Genomic DNA, 26,528 nt, shown 5'->3' with positions numbered 1-26,528 from the left:
CATTTACAACATCTACAGATTAATAGATAAAGAAGATGTGCTGCATATATACAGTGGAATATTACTCAGTCATAAAAAGGAATGCACTTGAGTCAGTCCTAAAGAGGTGGATGAACATACAGCCTAATATACAGAGTGAAGTAAGTCAGAAAGAGAAAAGCAAATATCGTATACTAACACATACACATGAAATCTAGAAATATTGTACTGATAACCTATTTGCACAGCAGCAATAGAGACACAGACACTGAGAACAGACTTATGGACACGGCTGGCAGGGAGGAAGTAGAGGGTGGGATGTATGGAGAGGGTTAGCATGCAAACTTAAACTATCATATGTAAAATAGACAGTCAATGGGAATTTGCTGTATGACTCAGGGAACTCAAACCAGAGCTCAGTAACAACCTAGAAGGGTGGGATGGGCAGGGAAATGGGAGGGATGTTCATGTGGGAGGGGACATGGGTAAATCTATGGCTGATTCTTATTGATTTTTGGTAGAACCCAACATAATACTATAAAGTAAGTATACTTCTATTAAAAATAAATAAATATAAAATAAACAACCACCCACCCCCATAATTCCATATGCCAGCAGACCCAGGAGGATGCTCGCTAATGCATGCATGAGGTAAAAGGCAGACAGATCTCTGTCTTGACTGTGATGCCTACAGTGGCTCATGAACCATCATATTGCCCTCTCAGCTGCACTCCAGGAGTCCTGGAAAACCTATCTTAAAAATTTTTGCATGGAGATAAGTCCTTCTGTGAAACTCCAGGTATTGACAAGAGCACCTCTGTCTGCTTCATTCACACACCCTTCTACCCTGTGGCCAGATCCCTGTGGTTACAACTGACTCAGAGGGAAGACCAACCTTTGACAGACGACCAGTGAGCTTGCACAGAAATTTGGCTTAAATCTGTGGCCCAGAACAGGAACACAAGATTAGTACCACTGAAACATGTATATTATCATATGTGAAGCGGATCGCCAGTCCAGGTTCGATGCATGAGACAGGGTGCTCAGGGCTGGTGCAGGGCTGATTCAATTGTATCCCTGAGGGAAAGGGATGGCAGGGGAGGTTTTAGGTCATTGTTGTGCTTGGGTGTTTTATTTTTAGGATTATTTAATTAGTACATGTGTTCATCCTGTATGCCCAGGGCTGATTCATGTCATTGTTTCATGGCAAAAACCACTACAAATCTTCCCATTAAGACTGTTCAAATCAGTAATTGGCTTGTATCCATTTAAAAAATAATAATTTTTAAAGTAAAAAAAAAATTAAAAAAAAAAAAAAAAAAAAAGATGTACTGCTACTTTGGGGGAAAACAAAGGACAGGCTGTAAGTACCATTTCTGGTGCGCTAATTTATCTAGACAAGACACAGAAACACAGAAATTCTGACAAAACAGAGATTAGAAGTGTCAGCAGGTGCCACTATAGAAGATCTGAAATAGTTGCGGAGTCTCTAGCAGGGTTGAAGGAAGTTGTCTCTCACCCAAAGGAGACTAGAACTTTAATTAGAAAAACAGCACCACAAAACTTCAAGGAACATGAACTCAAAGTATCATGACAGCAACAAAGTATAAAAATCTTCAGTATTCACATCCAATTGGCAATGTGTGATTTATCCAGTGAAGAATGCAACCTAGATGTCCATCTGCAGATGAATGGATAAGAAAGCTGTGGTACATACACACAATGAAATATTACTTAGCCATTAAAAAGAATACATTTGAATCAGTTCTAATGAGGTGGATGAAACTGGAGCTGATTATACAGAGTGAAGTAAGCCAGAAAGAAAAACACCAATATAGAATATCAACGCATAGATATGGAATTTAGAAAGATGATAATGACAACCCTGTATGCGAGACAGCAAAAGAGACACAGATGTATCGAACAGTCTTTTGGACTCTGTGGGAGAGGGAGGGGGGGATGATTTGGGAGATTGGCATTAAAACATGTATAATATCATATAAGAAATGAATCGCCAGTCCAGGTTCGATGCAGGATACAGGAAGCTTAGGGCTGGTGCGCTGGGATGACCCAGAGGGATGGTATGGGGAGGGAGGTGGGAGGGGAGTTCAGGATGGGGAACACGTGTACACCCGTGATGGATGCATGTTGATGTATGGCAAAAGCAATACAATATTGTAAAGTAAAAAATAAAATAAAAGTTAAAAAAAAAAAAAAGAATTCGAAATAGCCATTTTAAATAACTCGGTGTGCTATAGAAAATACAGTAAGATACTTGAACAAAAGCAGGAAAACAATAAACAATGGACAAAACAAGCAGTTTAATAAAAATGTACAAATCATAAAAAAAAAAAAAAAACAGAAACTCTGGTGCTGAAGGTTCCAAGGATGAAATGAAATAATTCATTAAAGAGCATCAACCACAGAGTCAAAAAGGTAGAAGAATCCGTGAGACAGATGATATATCAAAGTTATCTTGTCCAGGGAGATTAAATTAAAATCACAATGAGGTACCATCTCATGCTGGTCAGAAAGGCTGCTATCAAAAAGTCTACAAACAATAAATACTGGAGAGTATGGAGAAAAAGGAAGCTTCTTACACTGTTTGTGGGAATGTAAACTAGTACAGCCACTATGGAGAACAGTGTGGAGACTCCTTAAAAAACCGGAAATGGCACTGCCATATGACCCAGCAATCCCACTGCTGGGCATACACACTGAGCAAACCAGAATTGAAAGAGACACATGTACCCCAGGGTTCATCGCAGCACTGTTGATAATAGTCAGGACATGGAAGCAACCTAGATGTCCATCATCAGATGAACGGATAAGAAAGCTGTGGTACATATACACAATGGAGTATTACTCAGCCATTAAAAAGAATACATTTGAATCAGTTCTAATGAGGTGGATGAAACTGGAGCCTATTCTACAGAGTGAAGTAAGCCAGAAAGAAAAACACCAATACAGTATACTAACGCATATACATGGAATTTAGGAAGATGGTAACGATGACCCTGTGTATGAAACAGCAAAAGAGACACAGATGTATATAGAACAGTCTATTGGACTCTGTGGGAGAGGGAGAGGGTGGGATAATTTGGGAGAATGGCATTGAAACATGTATAATATCATATATGAAATGAGTCTCCAGTCCAGGTTTGATGCACGATACTGGATGCTTGGGGCTGGTGCACTGGGATGACCCAGGGGGATGGTACGGGGAGGGAGGAGGGAGGAGGGTTCAAGATGGGGAACAAGTGTATGTACCTGTGGCAGATTCATGTTGATGTATGGCAAAACCAATACAATATTGTAAAGTTAAAAAATACAATAAAATAAATATATTTAAAAATAAATAAATAAAAACAAAATTAAAAATTTTTTTAAATAAAAAGAATGAAAAAGAACAAAGAAAGGCTACATGATCTATACTACATTGAAAACAGAACCTATTTGCAAATTATTGAAGTTCCAGGAGGAGAAAAGGAGATGAGGCAGAAAATATATTTAAGGAGTAATGTCTGAGAACTTCCCAAATTAAGGATGATATTTGAATATCTAAGTTCAGGAAGCTTACAGGTGACCAAACCAAATCAACTTAAAAAATCCTCTACAACACACATTTATAATAAAGTTTCAAAAATCAAAGAAAAATAGAGACGCCTTCAAGCAACATGTAGAAAAAACAAACAAGCTAACAATACAAAAACTTTGAAATTTACTAAAGAGCCTTCATTTGGATCTTAGCAAATCTCTCAGCAGAAACCTACTAGGCCAGGAGAAAGTGGGATGGTTTATTCCAAGTGTTGAAAGAAAAAACTGCCAAAGAAGAATACTTGAAAATATCATTCAGAAAAAAAAGAATATAAAGATTTCACCAGACCAACAAATATTGAGGAAACAGAACACAATTAGACCTTCCTTGAGGAAGGCATGGCAACCCACTCCAGTATTCCTGCCTGGAGAACCCCATGCAGGGAGGAGCCTGGCAGGACCAGGCTGCCCACAGGGTCCCAAAGAGTCAGACACAGCTGACGTAACTGAGCAGGCAGGCACACAGACCTTCCTTACTGAAACACTAAAAGGAATTATTGAAGCTGAAGTAAAAGAATGCTAATTCATTCCATGAAAATACCTAGTACACTGGTAAATTTAAGTGCACATTCACATTCAGAACACTGCAGTACCTTGATATGGAATGTTAAACACAACTATTTAAGAGTTAAAGCACAGGAATATAAAAATTACTATATCTACAATTATTTTTTAATTAAGTACACATTGTAAAAAGAGGTAAATCATGACATCAAAAGATAAAATGGAGAAGGGTAAAAGGAAGGAGATTTAATATGTGGTTGATGTTCATATATTATCAGCATAAAACACACTGCTCTCTCTGTAAGGTGTTTTATGTAAATCTCATGGTAAACAAAGCAAGAATCCATGCTAGATTAAATGCATACTACTATAACAAATATCATGAAATCAAAGAGGCAAGCCATCAGAGGAAAGAAAAAATTAGGAAACTATAAAACATCCTGTCTGAGTGTACTCCAGGAGTTGGTGATAGACAGGGAGGCCTGGCGTGCTGCGATTCATGGGGTCGCAAAGAGTCTGACACGATTGAATGACTGAACTGAACTGAAAATAAAAAAGATAATATTAATACATCCTTATCTGTCAATAATTACTCTAAATATAAAGGATTGCATGTTTGCATGCTAAGTCACTACAGTTGTGTCTGACTATTTGAGACTCAATGGACTGTAGCCGTCCAGGCTCCTCTGTCCATGGGATTTCCCAGGCAAGAATACTGGAGTGGGTTGCCATTTCCTTCTCCACTGTTTTCTTCTATCTCAATGAAATTCTTAAGCAATTACTTTGAGTTACTTATCAGACAAATCGTCCATATCTGTTATTTGGGGTCAGTAACTGAAAAACTATTGTGTTTCTCTGTTAACATTTTAGTCCTTTGATGTCTGTGTCCCTTGAAGTCTCAGGTTGCTGTGTTTGCATTTAATGAAGCAGTCACTCCCTCCAGTGTTTACAGACTGACCTGGGGAGGGAAGTACACTGTCACATTGGTAGGGATTTTGAGACTTTTCAGACATTTTTTAAGGAGACACCTGTCCCACGTCCTCAATTACTCCTAGGAGAGAATTCTGAAGCTCATATGCATCTATCAACGCAGCAAAGACAGTCTCTGTGCCGACAGTTTCCTGGCTGCTTCCCTGGGGCAATGCCAAATGCTCACATTCGTGAGCAGACCCATGGGGACAGGCTGGCTTCTAGATGTACCACAGGCCATCTGCAAAGGTCTAGATGCCACCGTGGGGAGTTACACACGGAGCTGGACCTGGGGAGGGGATGTGGATGAGAGGAGAGGCCCAGGGGTGAGCAGAACCACAAGCACGGTGTCTGCAATGGTTTGGGGCTCCCTGGTGGGATCTCCACATGGTCAGTAGGACCCAGGTCAGTAGGCTCCTTGAGGAATTCTAGCCCTGGATGCTGTACTCCTGGCCTCTCCCCATCCCAGCCATGCAGGTGACCCCAGTGTCCTGGATAAGGGGAGAGAGAAGTGCGCTGGAAGATGAGGACGCCGCCCTTGCTCACATGCTCTTATTTTCCCCACAGGTAAAATCCTGTGCTGAGGGGTCTATCTTGGCACTAAGCAGGGCCACCTCAGGAGCAAAATGAGGCTACGCCTCTAACCCTCAGTGAGGCGTCCAGTCTTGAATCTTTGTGCCCTAGGAGCATGCTGTCATGTCTCTGCTAGACTCCTGGGCTGCTAAGTCGCTTCAGTCCTGTCCGACTCTGTGCGACCCCTTAGACGGCAGCCCACCAGGTTCCCCCATCCCTGGGGTTCTCCAGGCAAAAACACTGGAGTGGGTTGCCATTTCCTTCTCCAATGCATGAAAGTGAAAAGCGAAAGTGAAGTGGCTCAGTCGTGTCCGACTCTTAGTGACCCCATGGACTGCAGCCTACCAGGCTCCTCCGTCCATGGGGTTTTCCAGGCAAGAGTCCTGGAGTGGGGTGCCATTGCCTTCTCCTTGCTAGACTCCTGGACCCCCACAAAGATACCATCATTATCCACAAATGATGGTCAAAGTCTGTGTTTATATCAGGAGAGACGGTGAGATTCCTGCCACCTTTCTGACCTCACTCTGTTATTACAGGTTTCTTCATTGTGGATCTTCTCCTCTTTTCTTGACTAATGTCTATCAATAGGTACATGTATTTGGTTATATACTTATCAAGAAGTCTATAGGTACACTCATAGACACTTGTAAACAATAAAATTAAATAGGTCCTTTGGCAAAACAAGAATCTGATATAAACTTTTGGAGTGGATAATACAGCTGAGTCTTAGAAAATTATGAATACATGGGATTCCAGCCCAGTTTACTCACTGACACGGATGCATCTGGGAGGAGGAGACCAGCCACTCTCTGTGCAGGTCATTGTGTTCTGATCATTTTGAAGACTGTAGCCTTCATAGCAGCGAACTCTTACAGTTTCACCCTGTAAATATTTTTCTTCAGGATGTTGGTTATGTCCATTTTCCAAATAATTGAAAATACATTGTCCTTAGGATCATAAAATTAATATGAAAGAAATACAGCATAAATTTGGGAAAATAGTACATTAAAGATTAACCTTATAGAATTTACATAAGAATGCATTAGTATTCAAATATAACATGTAACAATAAAAATGGAAGCTAGTACCACGTTTGTGGAAAATGAAAAAGATAACATTCCATATTATTTGTCTTTAGTTTTATGACTAAAATATGTATAAATGATGCAGATATTCTTGTAAAGTCTCTGTATCTCTCATACGATTTACATGAAAAGCATCTAGTAAAGGGAAGTTCTATTGGATTTTTTGCTCACAGAACTCATCCCGTGGCCTTACTGTTGTTACATAACACTTAACTGTACTCACTTGTCAACTTTGTCTCTTCACTCTTTCAAAGATTATGCATATAAACTTAAAGAGGTTTACTTACTGAGGCATGGTTCTTCTGGAGACCATCCTTCTGCTGTGCAAGTCAGGTGGTCCCAGGAACGTTGTGAAGGAGATACAAAATGATGATCACAGCTATAGACAAACTGTTGATTTACACGTGCTGGAAAGTATCCTCTGTATGAATAATATAGCCGTCCATGTTTTATTACTGGATAACTACAAGGTTTCCCTTGGAATAAAAAAAGTAGAAATAATGTTTTACCTCAGTATACAATTTGAATTAATATTTCATCTATGAAATATATCCTTGTTCAATTAATTACACTCATTGCATTATGGTTTCTAGGGGAAAAAAGTTATAGAAAATTCAGATGATTGAAGTATGTAAGGAACTCCTTGCTAATGAAGATCAAATTATGTCTTGTGGGTCATATTATGTAAAATTTGTATGTGGATTCTCTTGGTAGGAAATTATATTAAATGAATTCTCCTTAAGTACAGAAGTCCCAACCTTGGTTGACTAGCATCTTAATCAAGAGATGAAAGTACAGATTGTATCTTGTGGCTCATCTGCTTTCTTTTTCTTTCTTCTCCATTCTCATCAGAAATCAGAATCCTGACATTTATTCTCATACCAAGTCAATGTAGGAATCAAACAGATTTTTTTTACAATTATCATTCATTAGTTTACTTTTCTGTTTATTGGAAATATGTGATATATAGAGAAAACCACAACAATTTTTCATTGATCAAATCACACAGAGTGACATTCTTATTTATCTATCAAACTGAACATTAAGATATCTTTTCCCTTGCTTGTCTAATCAGAGAAATGAACAATGAATAATTCTTAATATTTAAATGGTTAAGATGAAGGGAAACCCTTGTCACTTATGGTCTAATTTTAATTGCAGAATGATGTATTTTTCAGTAATTCTTACAAATATTTTAAATGAGGTATAACATAATTACATTTTATTGTTATTAGCATATATTGAGTAATTTTCATGTATATGCTTGCTATGTGAATTATAAAATTTGGTTCTTTGCATATCTTAACCCATTTCTTTAACAAAGACTTGTCAATTATACCGTCTCATGGCCTATAGTCTGCATCTCTCATCACTGATAGATTTCCCCCACTTTTTTGAAGCTTTTCTACATTTTTAAGTTTGAAATGCTTACATAGTTTGATTCCTCTTAAGTAATACTCTAGGTTTCTGTCCACTACTTTTTGGAGATTAGAACATTGTCTCTTCATCCTTGAATTTTACAAATTTCATCATGTATGTTAAGATATGTGTATCTTTCAATAATTCTATGTTGGGCAAGTTTGAGTCTTTGTATTTGCAAGAACCAAGTGAAAAGAACTCAATTAGCTTTGTCATTATGTTGTAGAGGAGAGATTTGAGTTCTGATGATCTGATTTCAGAACTAGTACATTTATCATTTTGATGCATCATAGAATATGAATACAGTAAAATAATCCTCTGACACTCACTTCCAAAAGGTACACAAAGAGGGCATAATTAAAAGTAAGCATCATTACTATCACTGGCCTGAGCTATTTTCCTCCTCTCTTTTATTTGGGCACATGTGAATCTGTCTTTGTCTCTCTAACCAGATCATTTATTGAAGCACATATAATAGTCCACTATAGTTGGAATGGCATTGACTTTGTCAGGACTCAGAACAGCCTCATTCTTCTCTTACGCTCTATCAACCCAGGTTCAGGTCTCATGAGCAGGCTTGGCTGTCCATCATAATGTTGGCTCAGATTGATCTTAACATTGATGAAAAGTATTCACCAAGTTTTAAAGTGTTTCTAGTCTTTCTGTACCTCTGCAACTTACTCCAAAGATCCAGGCCCAGGATCTTATAATTTTTAAATTTAAGTTTTAAATTTCATGTTATTAGGTCCAACCTCACACATGGGAGTCATTCTGAGGGATGAATCTGTCCTAATATAGGTTCACTATCACCGCTTGTGTATCATTCCAGATGCATCTCCTTTGCAGCATTAAACTAGCTGATGATACACAAGAGGAAAGGAACAGGCCTGAGAACAAAGTCCTGCATCTGATAATCAGCTCATTTAATGAAATTATGAATATTGATAAACTATTTAAATAGTTTCCTCATGTTGTCCACAAAACTTCACAAGGTCCCTTGTGGGATAACCTTGTTGTGATATAAATAGAATTGGGTTGATCTACCATTTTTAAAGGGCTTCCCTATGGCTCATTGGTGAAGAATCCATCTGCAATGCAGCAGACACAGGAGATGCAGGTTTCATCTGTGGGTCAGAAAGATTCCCCTGGACAAGGAAATGGCAACCCACTGCAGTATTCTTGCCTGGAGAATTCCACAGACTGAGGATCCTGGTAGGCTATAGTCCAAAGGATCACAAAAGGTTGTACATGATTGAGCGACTAAGCACACAGCACCATTTTCATAAATCCATCTTAAACAAGATTAAATATTTTTCCTAAAATTCTTATGCAGATTAAAATCTGTTTCATACTGCTCATACCTTCATTTTAATGGAACTTATGCTTTGAAAATTCATTTTAAATGTATGCTTGGAATTACCATTAAGGTCACTGAACTGTTTTATATCATTACAGTTTTCTTTCATGGAATAACTGGTTCAAGTATGCTGAAATTTTACAGTGTACTGTTAGAAAGAAGAAGATTGTTTAGAGGCAACTTAGAGGAAGTTGAGGAGTAAAGGAAACATCCCCAGAAAATACTCTGTTCAGCTGACCTGATGTTTTTCTATATTTTATGGTTTTAGGAAAGTCCACAACGCCTTCCACAATCCTCTCTTCAAACAGAACCTAAGTCCTCACCACTGAGTGTGCAGGACTTAGTGTCCATTTCTAAAGAATACACATGACTGACACACACTGTGTGACCAAGTCATACCTGGTGTGGAGGCTTCCTCCTCCCTCTCTGGGGTCACTGCCCCTGAGGAAAGGTAGCTGTCTCTCAAGTGATCTGCAGAGACGCCCAGCTGGTCAGGTACTGAGGCCTCCCCACAAAGCCAGGACAGTGAGCCAACTTGGAAGCAAAGCCTCCAGCCCAACTGAGCCTCCAGGTGACAGTGGCCCAGGTCAATATCCTGACTGCCACCCATGCACAGTGATTCAGAACCAGACAGTGAAGACCCTTCTTCATTCCTGACCCACAGGAGCTCTAAGAATATGGAGGGGTGTTGTCCTAAGCCAAAACGTTTTCTGGGAAACGTGTTAATTTGACTATGTATCCAATACAATGGCTTCCCAGTGAGCCCAAGTGGGAAAGAAGCCGCCTGCCAATGCAGGAGACATAGTACATGCAGGTTTCAATCCCTGAGTTGAGAAGAACACCTGGAAGAAGGCACTCCAGCATTCTTGCCTGGAAAATCCCATGGACAGCGAAGCCTGGTGGGCTACAGTCCATAGGGTGGCAAAGAGTCAGACATGACTGAGCAATTTAGCATGCATTCACGCAGGCATCTAAAACAATAGGTGCTATGTGATGTTATTTTTACTTAATGGCTTAGATCCAGTATTACAATTATTTTGCATGCTAATTCACTTCAGTCATGTCTCGTTCTTTGTGATCACCTGTGGACTATATCCTGCCAAGCTTCTCTGCCCATGGGATTCTCCAGCCAAGAACAGTGGAGTAGGTTGTTAGAGATTTATATATTCAAAAACACAGCCATATTTTATCTTTGAGTGGCAAAAATGTAAAGAGTTTTTAGTTTACAAAAATGTTTTTATTCCTTATTAGAATTGCCTACTTCAAGAAGCAAATAATGCCTCTAAAAGCCCCAAATTACCATACACAGTAGGGCGGATACTTGGATTTGCCCTACTGCGTAGGGCATGGTGCCCCACTGTTGTGTGTTTACGAGAAATAAATTTCACAATTAAGAAAAAGGTCAAGATATGAATGGAACATACAGGCACATCTTGGAACAGGTACCCAGCCATCTCTGGTACATGTTGCATCAGTTCCACGGATCTCAGGAAAAAAACCCTTTTTACACTCATAAGTGATTTTATCTTGACCTCTGTATTTGCTTAATTCAGGTCTGTACACACCGTTTGGAATACGAGGAGGATCACATGTTATTTCTGAAAAGACAAAAGGTATGTTCACAATATAGAAATCACATCCATTAAAATAATCAATTATATAAAAATACAAAAGTGGATGTTATTAATTTGTTCTTCGTACAGCACAAAAGTCAGTAAAATGAGCACAGCCTCATACCCCTCCTGCTGTATCACTTACATTTCCCTTCATTGTGTTTCTCATCTGATGTATCTGTACCCTCAGTACTCTTGAACTCTCTTTCTCCACAGTCAACACACTCTTCATGATATTCCACATCTGGCAAAGAATTCATGATGTATCACTTCAGCTATTCTTTCCACTTTCTGCAAGCTTCTCGGCTTCTGTATTTCTCACAAGTACTGCTGGAAAATATTCTCCTCCCTCCAGACACTTGTTGCAATAGCACACCCTGTCCTTTTGAAGTAGACTTAAATACAGGGATTGCATAGGGCAATGAAATGAATGTGGAAGTAATGTTTTCCTTTAGGGAGGGAGGGAGTTGAAAAAGTCATTGAATTTTCATGTTCTCTTTCCCACAGCTACAGTGATTAAAGAAGAACATGGAAGGTCATATCTCCATTCCCTGATTCTGACAATTAAAATAAGGAGGAGGGTCCCTCCCGATCTATGTTTTCTGGGAAATTTGTTAATTAAGACTATATATCTAATACAATGGGCTTCCCAGTTGGCACAAGTGGTAAGGAATCTACCTGCCAAGGCAAGAGACATAGCAGATGCAGGTTCCAATGAAGGCTGGAAGTGAGCATACATAGAAAATAAACTTTAGTTTTTTAAGCCACTAAGATTTTGGAATACATTATTTTTATTGTAATAAAATAACCTAATCCAGGTTTCAAAACTCCTCTTTCACATAAAGACTCAGGTAAAAGGTGTCTATCGTAAATACTGAGCTCCACCATTGTAGGGAAGAAGAGGACATCAGTCAGTTCAGTCCCTCAGTTGTGTCCAACTCTTTGCAACCCCATGAACTGCAGCACACCAGGCCTTCCTGTTCATCACCAACTCCCAGAGTTCACTCAAACTCACGTCCATCTAGTCAGGGATGCCATCCAAGCATCTCATCCTCTGTTGTCCCCTATTCCTCCTTCCCCCAATCCCTCCCAGCATCACAGTCTTTTCCAATGAGTCAACTCTTCCCATGAGGTGGCCAAAGTACTGGACTTTCAGCTTTAGCATCATTCCTTCCAAAGAACACCCAGGACTGATCTCCTTCAGAATGGACTGGTTGGATCTCCTTGCAGTCCAAGGGACTCTCAAGAGTCTTATCCAACACCACAGTTCAAAAGCATCAATTCTTCGGCGCTCAGCTTTCTTCACAGTACAACTCTCACATCCATACATGACTACTAGAAAACCATAGCCTTGACTAGATGAACTTTTGTTGGTAAAGTAATGTCACTGCTTTTGAATATGCTATCTAGGTTGGTCATAACTTTCCTTCCAAGGAGTAAGCGTCTTCTAATTTCATGGCTGCAATCACCATCTGCAGTGATTTTGGAGCCCAAAAAAATAAAGTCCGACACTGTTTCCACTGTTTCCCCATATATTTGCCATGAAGTGATGGGACCAGAAGCCATGGTCTTTGTTTTCTGAATGTTGAGCTTTAAGTCTACTTTTTCACGCTCCTCTTTCACTTTCATCAAGAGGCTTTTTAGTTCCTCTTCACTTTCTGCCATAAGGGTGGTGTCATCTGCATATCTGGGGTTATTGATAATTCTCCTGGCAATCTTGATTCCAGCTTGTGTTTCTTCCAGCCCAGCGTTTCTCATGATGTACTCTGCATATAAGTTAAATAAGCAGGGTGACAATATACTGCCTTGACGTACTCCTTTTCCTATTTGGAACCAGTCTGTTGTTCCATGTCCAGTTGTAACTGTTGCTTCCTGACCTGCATAGGTTTCTCAAGAGGCAGGTCGGGTGGTCTGGTATTCCCATCTCTTTCAGAATTTTCCACAGTTTATTGTGATCCATATAGTCAAAGGCTTTGGCATAGTCAATAAAGCAGAAATAGATGTTTTTCTGGAACTCTCTTGCTTTTTCCATGATCCAGCGGAGGTTGGCAATTTGATCTCTGGTTCCTCTGCCTTTTCTAAAACCAGCTTGAACATCTGGAAGTTCACAGTTCACATATTGCTGAAGCCTGGCTTGGAGAGTTTTGAGCCTTACTTTACTAGCATGTGAGAAGAGTGCAATTGTGTGGTAGTTTGAGCATTCTTTGGCATTGCCTTTCTTTGGGATTAGAATGAAAACATCTTTTCCAGTCCTGTGGCCACTGCTGAGTTTTCCATATTTGCTGGCATAGTGAGTGCAGCACTTTCACAGCATCATCTTTCAGGATTTAAAATAGCTCAACTGGAATTCCTTCACCTCCACTAGCTTTGTTTGTAGTGATGCTTTCTAAGGCCCACTTGACTTCACATTCCAGGGTGTCTGGCTCTAGGTGAGTGATCACACCATGATGATTATCTTGGTCGTGAAGATCTTTTTTGTATAGTTTTTCTGTGTGTTCTTGCCACCTCTTCTTTCCACTTCTGTTAGGTCCATACCACTTCTGTCCTTTATCAAGGCCATTTTGCCTGAAATGTTCCCTTGGTATCTCTAATTTTCTTGAAGAGATCGCCAGTCTTTCCCATTCTGTTGTTTTCCTCTATTTCTTTGCATTGATCACTGAGGAAGGCTTTCTTATCTCTCCTTGCTCTTCTTTGGAACTCTGCATTCAGATGCTTTATCTTTCCTTTTCTCCTTTGCTTTTCGCTTCTCTTCTTTTCACAGTTATTTCTAAGGCCTCCCCAAACAGCCATTTTGCTTTTTTGAATTTCTTTTCCATGGGGATGGTCTTGATCCCTGTCTCCTGTACAATGTCACGAAACTCAGTCTATAGTTCATCAGGCACTCTATCAGATCTAGTCCCTTAAATCTATTTCTCACTTCCACTGTATAATCATAAGGGATTTGATTTCAGTCATACCTTAATGGTCTAGTGGTTTTCCCTACTTTCTTCAATTTAAGTCTGAATTTGGCAATAAGGAGTTCATGATCTGAGCCACAGTCAGCCCCGGTCTTGTTTTTGCTGACTGTATAGAGCTTCTTCATCTTTGGCTGCAAAGAATATAATCAATCTGATTTCAGTGTTGACCATCTGGTGATGTCCATGTGTAGAGTCTTCTCTTGTGTTGTTGGAAGAGGGTGTTAGCTATGACCAGTGCGTTCTCTTGGCAAAACTCTATTAGCCTTTGCCCTGAAGTAGCCATAGACAATACATGTAAGGAATGGGCATGTCTCTATTCCAGTAAGTCTTAGTTTACAAAAAGGAACAGGCTGGATTTGACCTGGCACTGTGGCATGAACCAGACATGGGACAACAAACTGGTTCAAATTTGAGAAAGGAGTTCATCAAGGCTATATATTGTCACCGTGCTTATTTAACTTCTATACAGAGTACATCATGTGAAATGCTGGACTGGATGAATCACAAGCTGGCATCAAGATTGCCAGGAGAAATATCAACAACCTCAGATATGCAGACGATAGCACCCTAATGGCAGAACGCAAAGAGGAACTAAAGAGCCTCTTGATGAAAGTGAAAGAGGAGAGTAAAAAAGCTGGCTTAAAATTCAACATTCAAAAAACTGAGATCATGCCAATCGGTCCCATCATTTCATGGCAAATAGAGGAGAAAAACTGGAAGCAGTGGCAGAATTTATAGTCTTAGGCTCCAAAATCACTGCAGATGGTGACTGCAGCCATGAAATTAAAAGACGCTTACTCCTTCAAAGAACAGTTATGACAAACCTAGGCAGCATATTAAAAATCAGAGACATTACTTTGTCAACAGAGGTCTGTCTAGTCAATGCTATGGTTTTTCCTGTAGTCATATACGGATGAGAGAGTTGGACCATAAAGAAAGCTGAGCACCAAATAACTGATGCTTTCAAACTGTGGTGCTGGAGAAGACTCTTGAGAGACTCTTGAGTAGCAAGGAGATCAAACCAGTCAATCCTAAAGGAAATCAACCCAAATCCACCCTGAATATTCATTGGAAGGACTGAAGCTGAAGCTGAAGCTCCAATGCTTTGGCCATCTGATGCAAAGAGCTGACTCACTAGAAAAGACTCTGATGCTGAGAAAGATTGAAGGTGGGGGGAGAAGGGAACAACAGAGGATGAGATGGTTGAATGGCATCACTAACTCAATAGACATGAGTCCGAGCAAACTCTGGGAGATAGTGAAGGACAGGGAAACCTGGCATGCTGCCGTTTATGGGGTTGCAAAGAGTCAGACACAACTTCATGACTGCACAACAACTGTGTGTACACAACAATAGTGTGCTACCCCTTGACATAGTCCTTTCTGATTTATAAAGTTCTACTCAGTCATTTATATCAACTTTGCTAGTAGACAACAAGGATCAATTTGCAATAATCTTTTTTTTTTTAAGTCATGCTTTCTAGGTGGCTCAGTGGTAAAGAATCCAATGGAGGAGACAGAGGTTCAGTCCCTAGGTCAGGAAGATCCCCTGGAGAAGGGAGTGCCAATCCATGCCAGTATTGTTTCCTGGGAAATCCCAAGGACAGAGGAGCCTGGCGGGCTACAGTCCATAGGATCTCGAAGGAGTCAGACATGACTTCAACTAAACAACAATAAATAAACATCAATACTCCATTTTCAGAAAAAATAAACTGCTTAATGGTAAGGAGTATTTGAGTTAAAGCAACGGGTAAAATATACAGTAAAAGATATAAAAGAAATGTAACATTACCTATACAAGTAGGAGCTGGAGTCCATCCAGATTTAGTGCATACTGTATCTCCTCTCTGACCATATTCAAAACCGGCTGCACATCTGTATTGAACTCGTTCATTTGCCTTATAAGTTGCCTTTGGAAGTACAGCTTGTCCATTTAAAATGACTGGTGTTTTGCAGAAAATTTCTAAACAAAAGGGATTAAATTCCAAAATATCCATTATATGTCAAAGTACTGTGTCCCAGACATAAGTTATATAAAAATAAAACTTTTGTTTCCATTCCATTAAGTAAGTTAGGCCACCAAACAAAGTCCTGTTTTGACCTGAATGCTTGATGAATAATTTATCAGTTGTTTTTAACATTCATTTTGGAAGAAAGTTAAAATTCTCATTTAAATCTTGTTGCTGATTTATTTAGTTGGGGGATAAATTAGTCTTCTTGAAATAAATAATGTCTAGTGACTTCATCAGCTATATATATAAAACTGAATACCAAAGTAGTTTCATTGTGATTTATGTAAAACAGCCTATTCATATATATCCTGGTTTTCCATATATTTTGCTTTATTTTAGATTAATGTTATATAAAGAAGATGCTTGTTGTAACTTAAGCATTTTATATATTATAGTATTTTGAATGAATCTGAACATCAATTTCTAGAGCTGTGGGAAATTACATCAAAAGGATGTTTACCCATTTGGTATTACTAAATATTTATGTTGCCTCCTGTCCTTCATTTGTAGAAAGCTAGAAAACATCATGTACTTAATGCCTTTCTTTTTTTTTCAACTTTTTCTAGGCTTGGTTTTTATTTTTATTTTTCCTAATTTTTATTGGTGTTTATTTGCTTTACAGTGCTGTGTTAGTTTCTACTGTACAGCACAGTTAATGAACTATATGTATACACATATCCCTTCTTTTTGGATTTCCTTTCCGTTTGTGTCTCCACAGAGCACTGAGTTCCCTGCGCTATACAGTAGGTTCTCATTCATTTTCTATTTTATACATAGTATCAATAATATCTCTATATATGTCAATCCCAGGCTTACAATTCATCCCACTCCCCCTTCCCCCTTGGTATCCATACGTTTGTTCTCTACATCTGTGTCTCTGTTTCACCTTTGTAAATAAGATCATCTCTACCAATTTTTTCAGATTCTACATATATGTGTTAATACACAATAGTTGATTTTCTTTCTGACTTACTTCACTCCATATGACAGTGCATAGGCCTCTTCTACATATATCATTTTTTAAAAGCTTTTTATAAAAATTTTCAAACATAAAAGTAGCAAAAATATGTGATCTCAATTCCAAATCATTTAACCTTGCTTTAAAAAAATAATAATTAGCAATACATAATGAACTTTTCTCATATCGTTCAATATTCTTATACCAAATAATGTTTCCAGTTGTACTGCTGAGGCACTTAATAAGTGTTCTGCTGCTGCCAAGGCGCTTCAGCGGTGTCCGACTCTGTGCAACCCCATAGACGGCAGCCCACCTGCTCCGCCCTCCCTGGGATTCTCCAGGCAAGAACACTGGAGTGGGTTGCCATTTCCTTCTCCAAATAAGTGTTCTAACACTTGCATATATTGGGAAAGTAAAAATCAATATATTCAAGAAGAATATATGTGTTTTTTGAGGGAAAACATTCTCATGGAAATAATTTACATAGAAATAACTACGGAATTTTTTTTTTAATGAGTTGTATCACAGATATTACATTCAACTTGCATGAACTCATGTAGTTTTGCTATGTAATTAAAATACCATATTTTTTTTAAAAAGTAGGTCAAATTTGATACATAATTTCAGTGAATGACTTGTAAAAATTATATATTTTTATTATTGATAATACAGTAATTATTAACAAAATACTTTATCAAAGACATTAATTTAAATCATGGTATTGTATTTCCAAAAAGCAACTGACCAGCTCTTGTGATTGCCATCCCTTCAAGTTTCTGTCAAAAACAAACAAACAAACAAAAGGTGGCCATTATCTTTCACACTGCCCTCTCTCAAACAATTTCCCCTGGGATTCCAGCAACAGGAACCAATTTTCCAGATTCTATTCTCCCTTCATCTCAATCTTTTCTTTCCTGTTTGCAACTTAATGATATTTTTCCTGTCACTTCAGTATTCCACTTAAAATGCTTCATTGATTCCCAAACTAGTCTGCATAAAAGCCTAATCCTTCAGCATGGTGTGTGCCACCCCTCAGAACCTTGGACTGCTCATATTCACTCTATCACTGACTTCCTCTCTGCCTGCATCCTACGTTAAGGCCCCTGAGAAAAATGGGAACAAGGGGCTTCATGCTCAAAGAGGCCTCAAAGCCACTGCCCCTTCCTCTCCATCTGACTGGTTTGCTTTTCCCTGCCTCAATCCATCTAAAGATTCTCATTCTTCCTTTAAGACATGTTTTGCATCAGTCATTTCTGATAGATTTCACTAACCACAGAAACGTATGCAAAAAATAAACCCCACCCATGATCCTCTAGAGCTTCCCTGTTGGCTCAGTTGGTAAAGAACCTGCCTGCAATGCAGGAGACCCAAGTTGGATCCTGGGTCAGAAAGATTCCCTGGAGAACAGAATGTCAACCCACTCCAGTATTCTTGCCTGGAAATCCCATGGACAGAGGAGCCTACTGGCTACAGTCCATGCGGTTGCAAGAGTCAGACACAACTCAGCAACTAAATCACAAGTCCCACCACATGATCTCTAGAGCATATGTAACTGCTACACTGCATATAAATATGTTCATCTTTATTAACTCGAAATAGTTTTGTAAAAAGGACTTTCTAGGAAGAGGAACACTTCTCTTTGCGTCTCACTGTAGGACAGACTAAACTAAGAAAATGTAAATAATGTGGGGATACTAGATAATGTTAAAAAATATATGGTAGAAATTTCTCCCAAACAAGTATTGGTAAAAAAAAAAAAAAGTATGGTAATTTTAAATAAATTGGACATAATACATTATGACAAAAGCAAATATCATCATGAGGTTCTCAAGGGAACATTTCACACAAAGATAGGCACAATAAAGGAGAAAAACAGGAAGGACCTAACAGAAGCAGAAGAGATTAAGAAGAGGTGGCAAGAATACACAGAAGAATTGTACAAAAAAGATCTCAATGACCCAAATAACCACAATCGTGTGGTAACTCACCTATAGTCAGAAATCCTGGAATGTGAAGTCAAGTGGGCCTTAGGAAGCCTTGCTACAAACAAAACTAGTGGAGGTGATGGAATTCCAGCTGACCTATTTCAAATTCTGAAAGATAATGCTGTTGAAGTGCTGCACTCAATATGCCAGCAACTTGGAAAACTCAGGAGTGGCACAAGACCAGAAAAGTTCAGCTTTCATTCTAATCCCAAAGAAGGGCAATGCCAAAGAATGTTCAAGCTACCACACAATTGCACTCATTCACATGCAAACAAGGTAATACTCAAAATCCTTCAAGCTAAGTTTCAATAATATTTGAACCAAGAACCCCTAGATGTACAGCTGGATTTAGAAAAAGCAGAGAAGCCAGAGATCAAATCACCAACATCTGCTGGATCATAGAAAAAGAAAGGGAACTCCAGAAAAAACATCTATTTCTGCTTCATTGACTATTCTAAAGCCTTCGACTGTGTGGATCACAACAAACTGTGGAAAATTCTTCAAAAGTTGGGAACGCCTGACCATCTTACCTGCCTCCTGGGAAACCAGTATGCAGGACAAGAAGCAATAGTTAGAACTGGACATTGAACAACTGACTGGTTCAAAATTGAGAAAGGAGTATGTCAAGGCTGTATACTCTCACCCTGCTAATTTAACTTACATGCTGAGTACATTATGCAAACTGCTGGGCTGGATGAAACATAAGCTAGAATCAAGATTGCTGGGAGAAATATCAACAACCTCAGATACATAGATGATATCACTATAATGGCAGAAAGCAAAGAGGAACTAAAGAACCTCTTGAGGAAAGTGAGAGAGGAGAGTGAAAAAGCTGGCTTAAAACTCAGCATTCAAATAATGAAGATCATGGCATATAGTCCCATCATTTCATGGCAAATAGATGGGGGAAAGGTGGAAACTGTCAGATTTCATTTTCTTGGGCTCCAAAATCACTGCAGAGGGTGACTGCAGCCATGAAATTAAAAGGCTCTTGCTACTTTGAAGAAAAGCTATGACAAACCTAGGCAGTGTATTAAAAAGCAGAATCATCACTTTGCCAAAAAAAAGGTCTGTAATGCCAAAATTATGATGTTTTCCACTAGTCATGAATGGATGTGAGAGTTGGACAACAAAAGCCTGAGTGCCAAAGAACTGATGCTTTCAAACTGTGGTGCTAGAAGACTCTTGACAGTCCCTTGGACTGCAAGGAAATCAAACCAGTCAATCCTAAAGGAAATCAGTCCTGAATATTCATTGGAAGGACTGATGCCAATGCTGATGCTCCAATACTTTGGCCACCTGATGCAAAGAGCCAACTCATTGGGACAAACCTCTGATGCTGGGGAAAATTTAGGGCAGGAAGAAAACGGGGCAACAGAGGATGAGATGATTGGATGGCATCACTGACTCAATGGTCATGTGTTTGAGCAAACTCTGGGACATAGTGAAGGACAGGGAAGCCTGGTGCATTGCAATTCATGGGGTTGCAAAGAGTTGGACACTACTGAGCAACTGAACAACAACAAAATCATCATATTGGTCATGAGGCCAAGGTCAGCAGTATTATGACTGAAGAAATGCTGGCTTACAGTACTATAGAACTTCTTTTTAAAGACAAAAATTTATTTAGTGGATTCAATTCAGATCAGCAATATTTATACTAAACTTCCAGTGCAAGTATAAAACAGGGCCACTTTTAGAAGTGTTATTCAAAGACAGAATGTCATCATGATACATCAGTAGAGATAAACTTTGAATGTTTAGTTTTTCAAATATAAAATGACCTTTTAGAGTTTTAATATTAAAACTTGTAGCAGAAATGCTTAAAATTTTACTTTAGTCATGAGTCAACTACACTTTAATTATGGTTATGAGAATGGACTTTAGTGTCATATAACCTAGGTTTGAGAGAAGGCAATGGCACCCCACTCCAGTACTCTTGCCTGGAGAATCCCAAGGATGGGGGAGCCTGGTGGGCTGCCATCCATTGGGTCGCACAGAGTCAGACACAACTGAAGCAACTTAGCAGCAGCAGCAGCAGCTAAGGTTTGAATCTTACTTCTACCATATACAGCATGATCATTTTGGACATGCAATTTAATTTCTTTGCACCATGATTTCCTCAATTATGAAACAGAGATGAACACAGTACATAAATCACATGGTCATTTGGAAGGTCAAATAGATGACACTTGTAAACAGTTTAGATCACCTACTGTAAAGTAGTAAGTGCTGAATAATTAGTATTTTTCAAATCCTATAGGATGCACAGTGTTTTGAAAGGTATATTTTCATGAAAAAACAAACTAAACTCATGCAATTAATCAAATCAACAGTAAGTGAGTAAGTTTATCTTACCTACACATTTTGGTGTTTCTGCACTCCAAACACCACCTGCTGAGCAATGTATTTGTTTGGGTCCATCCAGCATGTAGCCTGAATTACACTCAAACTGTACCACTTGTCCATAGGTATATTCTTGGTCTGGTTCCAGGGCATCACTGAAAATTTTCCCATTCTCTGGTTCTGTCACTGGTAAACACTTAACAACTGAAAAAATAAACATAACTTCCTCTAATGAAATTGGAAAACTTTAAAAACTTATCATGAAAAAATGAGTATATATAAATTTGACACGTATATATAACCAACAGCAAGATTACTTTTTTAAAGATGTGTTTATTTGCTAAAACTGTTAGCCAGAAATAAATTCTACTGAATAAAAACAAAGAAAAACACTAATAGTAGTAAGCTTATCTCTGATTCTTTCCTGAGGGAGTAAGCAAAAAACACTATTACCTTGAGTTTTGTAATGAAAGCGTATATATTTTCACTTTCATTTTTAATGAAAGTGTATATATTTTCCATGAACAGTATGGGAAGGCAAAAAGACAGGATACTGAAAGATGAATTCCCCCAGTCAGTAGGTACCCAATATGGTACTGGAGATCAGTGGAGAAATAACTCCAGAAAGAATGAAGGGACAGAGCCAAAGCAAAAACAGCACCCAGCTGTGGATGTGACTGGTGATAGTAACAAGGTCCGATGCTATAAAGAGCAATATTGCATAGGAACCTGGAATGTCAGGTCCATGAATCAAGGAAAACTGGAAGTGGTCAAATAGGAGATGCCAAGAGTCAACGTCGACATTCTAGGAATCAGCCAACTAAAATGGATGGGAATGGGTGAATTTAACTCAGATGACTATTATATTTATTACTGTGGGCAGGAAACCCTTAGAAAAAATGGAATAGCAAACATAGTCAACAAAAGGGTCTGAAATGCAGTACTTGGATGCAATCTCAAAAACAACAGAATGATCTCTGTTCATTTCCAAGGCAAACCATTCAATATCACAGTAATCAAAGTCTATGCCCCAATCAGTAATGCTGAAGAAGCTGAAGTTAAACGGTTCTATGAAGACCTACAAGACCTTCTAGAACAAACACCCCAAAAAGATGGCCTTTTCATTATAGGACTGGAACGCAAAAGTAGGAAGTCAAGAAACAACTGGAGTAGCAGGCAAATTTGGCCTTGGACACAGAATGAAGCAGGGAAAAGGCTAATAGAGTTTTGCCAAGAGAATACACTGGTCATGTTTGCACACCCTCTTCCAACAACACAAAAGAAGACTCTACACATGGACATCACCAGATGGCCAGCACTGAAATCAGACTGATTATATTATTTGCAGCCAAAGATGGAGAAGCTCTATGCAGTCAGCAAAAACAAGAACGGGATTGACTGTGGCTAAGATCATGAACAGCTTATTGCCAAATGCAGACTTAAACTGAAGAAAGTAAGGAAAACCACTAGACCATTCAGGTATGACCTAAATCAAATGCCTTATGATTATACAGTGGAAGTGAGAATAGATTTAAGGATTAGATCTGATAGACACATAGTGCCTAATGAACTATGGATGGAGGTTCATGACATTGTATAGGAGACAGGGATCAGGACCATTCCCAAGAAAAAGAAATGCAAAAAAGCAAAATGGCTGTCTGAGGTGGCCTTACAAATATCTTTGAAAAGAAGAGAAGCCAAAAGCAAAGGAGAAAAGGAAAAATATACCCATTTAAATGCAGAGTTCCAAAGAACAGCAAGGAGAGATAAGAAAGCCTTCTTCAGTGACCAGTGCAAAGAAATAGAGGAAAATAATAAAATGGAAAGACTAGAGATCTTTCAAAGAAAATTAGAGATACCAAGGGAACATTTCATGCAAAGATGGGCTACATAAAGGACAGAAATTGTATGGACCTAACAGAAGGAGAAGATATTAAGAAGAGGTGGCAAGAATACACAGAAGAACTGTACAAAAAAGATCTTCATGACCCAGAACCACAATGGTATGATCACTCACCTAGAGCCAACATCCTGGAATGGGAAGTCAAGTGGGCCTTAGGAAGCATCACTATGAAGAAAGATAGTGGAGGTGCTAGAATTCCAGTTGAGCTATTTCAAATCCTAAAAGATGATGCTGTGAAAGTGCTGCACTGAATATGCCAGCAAATTTGGAAAATTCACAGTGGCCACAGGACTGGAAAAGGTTAGTTTTTATTCCAATCCCAAAGAAAGGCAATGCCAAAGAATGCTCAAACTACCACACAATTGCACTCATCTCACATGCTAGCAAAGTAATGTTCAAAATTCTCCAAGTCAGTCTTCAGCAATACGTGAACTGTGAACTTCCAAATGTTCAAGCTGGTTTTAGAAAAGGCAGAGGAACCAGAGATCAAATTGCCAACATCCGCTGGATCATCGAAAAAGCAAGAGAGCTCCGGAAAAACATCTATTTCTGCTTTATTGACTATGCCATAGTCTTTGACCGTGTGAATCACAACAAACTGTAGAAAATTCTTCAACAGATGGGAATACCAGACCACCTGACCTGCCTCTCGAGAAATCCATATGTAGGTCAGGAAGCAACAGTTAGAACTGGACATGGAACAACAGACTGGTTCCAAATAGGGAAAGGAGTACGACAAGGTTGTATATTGTCACCCTTTTTATTTAACTTACATGCAGAGTACATCATGAGAAACCTTGGGCTGGATGAAGCAAAAACTGGAATCAAGATTGCTGGGAGAAACATCAATAACCTCAGATATACAGATGACACCACCATTATGGCAGACAGTGAAGAAGAACTAAAAAGCCTCTGGATGAAAATGAAAGAGGAGAGTGAAAAAGCTGGCTTAAAGCTCAACATTCAGAAAACTAAGATCATGGCATCCAGTCCCATCACTTCATGGGAAATAGATGGGGAAACAGTGGCTGACTTTTTGGGGGGCTTCGAAATCACTGCAGATGGTGACTGCAGCCATGAAATTAAAAGATGCTTACACCTTGGAAGTAAAGTTATGACCAACCTAGATAGCATATTAAAAAGCAGAGACATTACTTTGCTGACAAAGATCCATCTAGTCAAGGCTATGGTTTTTCCAGTGGTCCTGTATGGATGTGAGAGTTGGAAGAAAGCTGAGCACCGAAGACCTGATGCTTTTGAACTGTGGTGTTGGAGAAGACTCTTGAGAGTCCCTTGGACTAAAAGGAGATTCAACCAGTCCATCCTAAAGGAGATCAGTCCTGGGTGTTCATTGAAAGGACTGATGTTGAAGCTGAAACTCCAGTACTTTGGCCACCTGATGCGAAGAGCTGACTCATTTGAAAAGACCCTGATGCTGAGAAAGATTGAGGGCAGGAGGAGAAGGGGATGACAGAGGATGAGACGGTTGGATGGCATCACTGACTCAATGGAGATGAGTTTGAGTAAACTCCAGGAGGTGGTGATGGACAGGGAGGCCTGACGTGCTGCAGTCCATGGGGTTGCAGAGTCAGACACAACTGAGCGGCTGAACTGAATTGAACTGATACATTTCAGTTCATTCATTTCATTCATATTTCTTACATAATTGAGAAATATAAAGTTGGAGATAAATAAAAAATTTCCGTTTAAGTCTCACAATAATACAAAGCTGTATTCCTAAAAGGTGTAAAAGCAAACTTTCTGAATATATGTACTTCAATAAATAAATAGTCTTTAATTTTTCTTCTTCTATATCAAAATAACTAGAGCACTTTTTTTATTTTCCTTATTATTTTCCAGTATCCCTTAGGTTTAAGATAGTCAACCTTTATTTTAGAATAGAATCTCCCAGGATGCTTGTTAAATGGAAACTCTGTGGCTAGCTCCCTGCCTTATCACCCAAGGAACACTGATTCAGTCGATCTTTATGATCCAAAAATTTCAGTTTTTAAGAAGCACTCCATATTATTCCAATATGGATGTTCCCTAGAACATTTATCCCCTTCCTCTCATTTCTGTTGATGAACGATCTCCCACTCTTTTTCAGAAAACGGGAATTTTGAGTGATCACTGTTCTTCTTTCCTTCTTCCTCTGCCTCTGTCTTTTTCTCTCTTTCCTCCCTTCCACTCTCTCTGTCTTGCATTTACCTCTTCTTTTTCCTCTCTACTTACTCATCACCATTCAACTAGGAAAAGCTATTTTCATGATGACAACAGATTATTCTTTCTATTTTATATTGGAGTACAGTCAATTAACAATGTTGTGATAGTTTCAGGTGGACAGCAAAGGGACTCTTATTTTCATGATGACTACAGACTGTAATCAGTGGTTTAAAATCGGTGAACAGGATGTACAAATTTTCCATTCTGTTTGCTTTATGGATCAGTAAGAAAGGGCAGAGCTCTTCCTTAGTTTCTGGCTCTTTTCAGTAAACTAAAACCATAGGAAAACTCCCTGTGTCAGGCAGGAGGAAGGAGACGTTTAAACTATGTTCTCCAGTTAAGCTTTTAACTGAGATCCTTGCATTGGGGTGGTTATTTGGCTGTGTACTCCTTCATTAATAAAGCTGAAACTCTCATCTTCATTTTAATGTGATATGTGTGTTATTCCCAGTGGTTAGAATCCAAAAGGAAAAACAAAACTTAGATTTTTTTTTCTAGTCTGTAATACTTGGACTATTAAATTAGATGAACCTGTATTTATATTTGGTTATTGAAACACTTAACAACATAGCAATAAAAGATTAGATCCAACTCTGTACTATAGTAGAATCCACAAAAATAATTTGAGTAAGAAATATTTAATTATAGACTTTAAGAATATTTAATATAAGACATTTCCCCCAAAGATTCGTATTTTAAATATATGCTTTAATATACTTGTAAATTAGTTCTACATCTACCTTCACATATGGGAATATCATTGGTCCATCCATTTGTGTCACATTCACGGAAATTCATCTCACCCACCATCTGATATCTAAAAATCAAAATTAACAGAATTGTGAGCTGATGTGTGTTTATGTGCAGTTTTAAGTTTGATACCATTTCAAATATCCAGAAACTCTAGAGGAAAACTATTAATAGGAGCACATGCTTCCCTCCCTCCTCAGGAAAGGCTCTTAATTAAGCCCTCAGGTGCATGGACTTGCATTATCAAAATTCTTGGTTCGTGACACAAACTCATTACTGTTTCATGCACTTTTATTTTT

The 26,528-nt window shown here is 38.7% G+C and overlaps 1 protein-coding gene across 1 annotated transcript in view; it reads right to left on the bottom strand.

Moving 5' to 3' along the window:
- Positions 1-874: 874 nt before the first annotated feature.
- Positions 875-26,528, bottom strand: part of CFH (complement factor H) — a gene marked incomplete at its 3' end in the record, with an annotated part of 45,187 nt that continues 19,533 nt past the window's right edge. The window contains exons 4-10 of the mRNA XM_070384416.1: positions 26,220-26,296; positions 21,366-21,557; positions 15,845-16,015; positions 10,908-11,081; positions 6,995-7,183; positions 6,393-6,569; positions 875-919 (exon numbers count right to left, since the gene is read on the bottom strand). Of these exons, the coding sequence (XP_070240517.1) occupies positions 875-919; positions 6,393-6,569; positions 6,995-7,183; positions 10,908-11,081; positions 15,845-16,015; positions 21,366-21,557; positions 26,220-26,296 (1,025 nt within the window). The remainder of the gene's footprint in view (positions 920-6,392; positions 6,570-6,994; positions 7,184-10,907; positions 11,082-15,844; positions 16,016-21,365; positions 21,558-26,219; positions 26,297-26,528) is intronic.

The sequence above is a fragment of the Bos mutus genome, chromosome 16 (genome assembly GCF_027580195.1).
Source record: "Bos mutus isolate GX-2022 chromosome 16, NWIPB_WYAK_1.1, whole genome shotgun sequence".
NCBI classification, from domain to species: domain Eukaryota; kingdom Metazoa; phylum Chordata; class Mammalia; order Artiodactyla; family Bovidae; genus Bos; species Bos mutus.
Note: the sequence above shows the minus strand (reverse complement) of the source record. Positions and strands in the feature narration are given on the sequence as shown.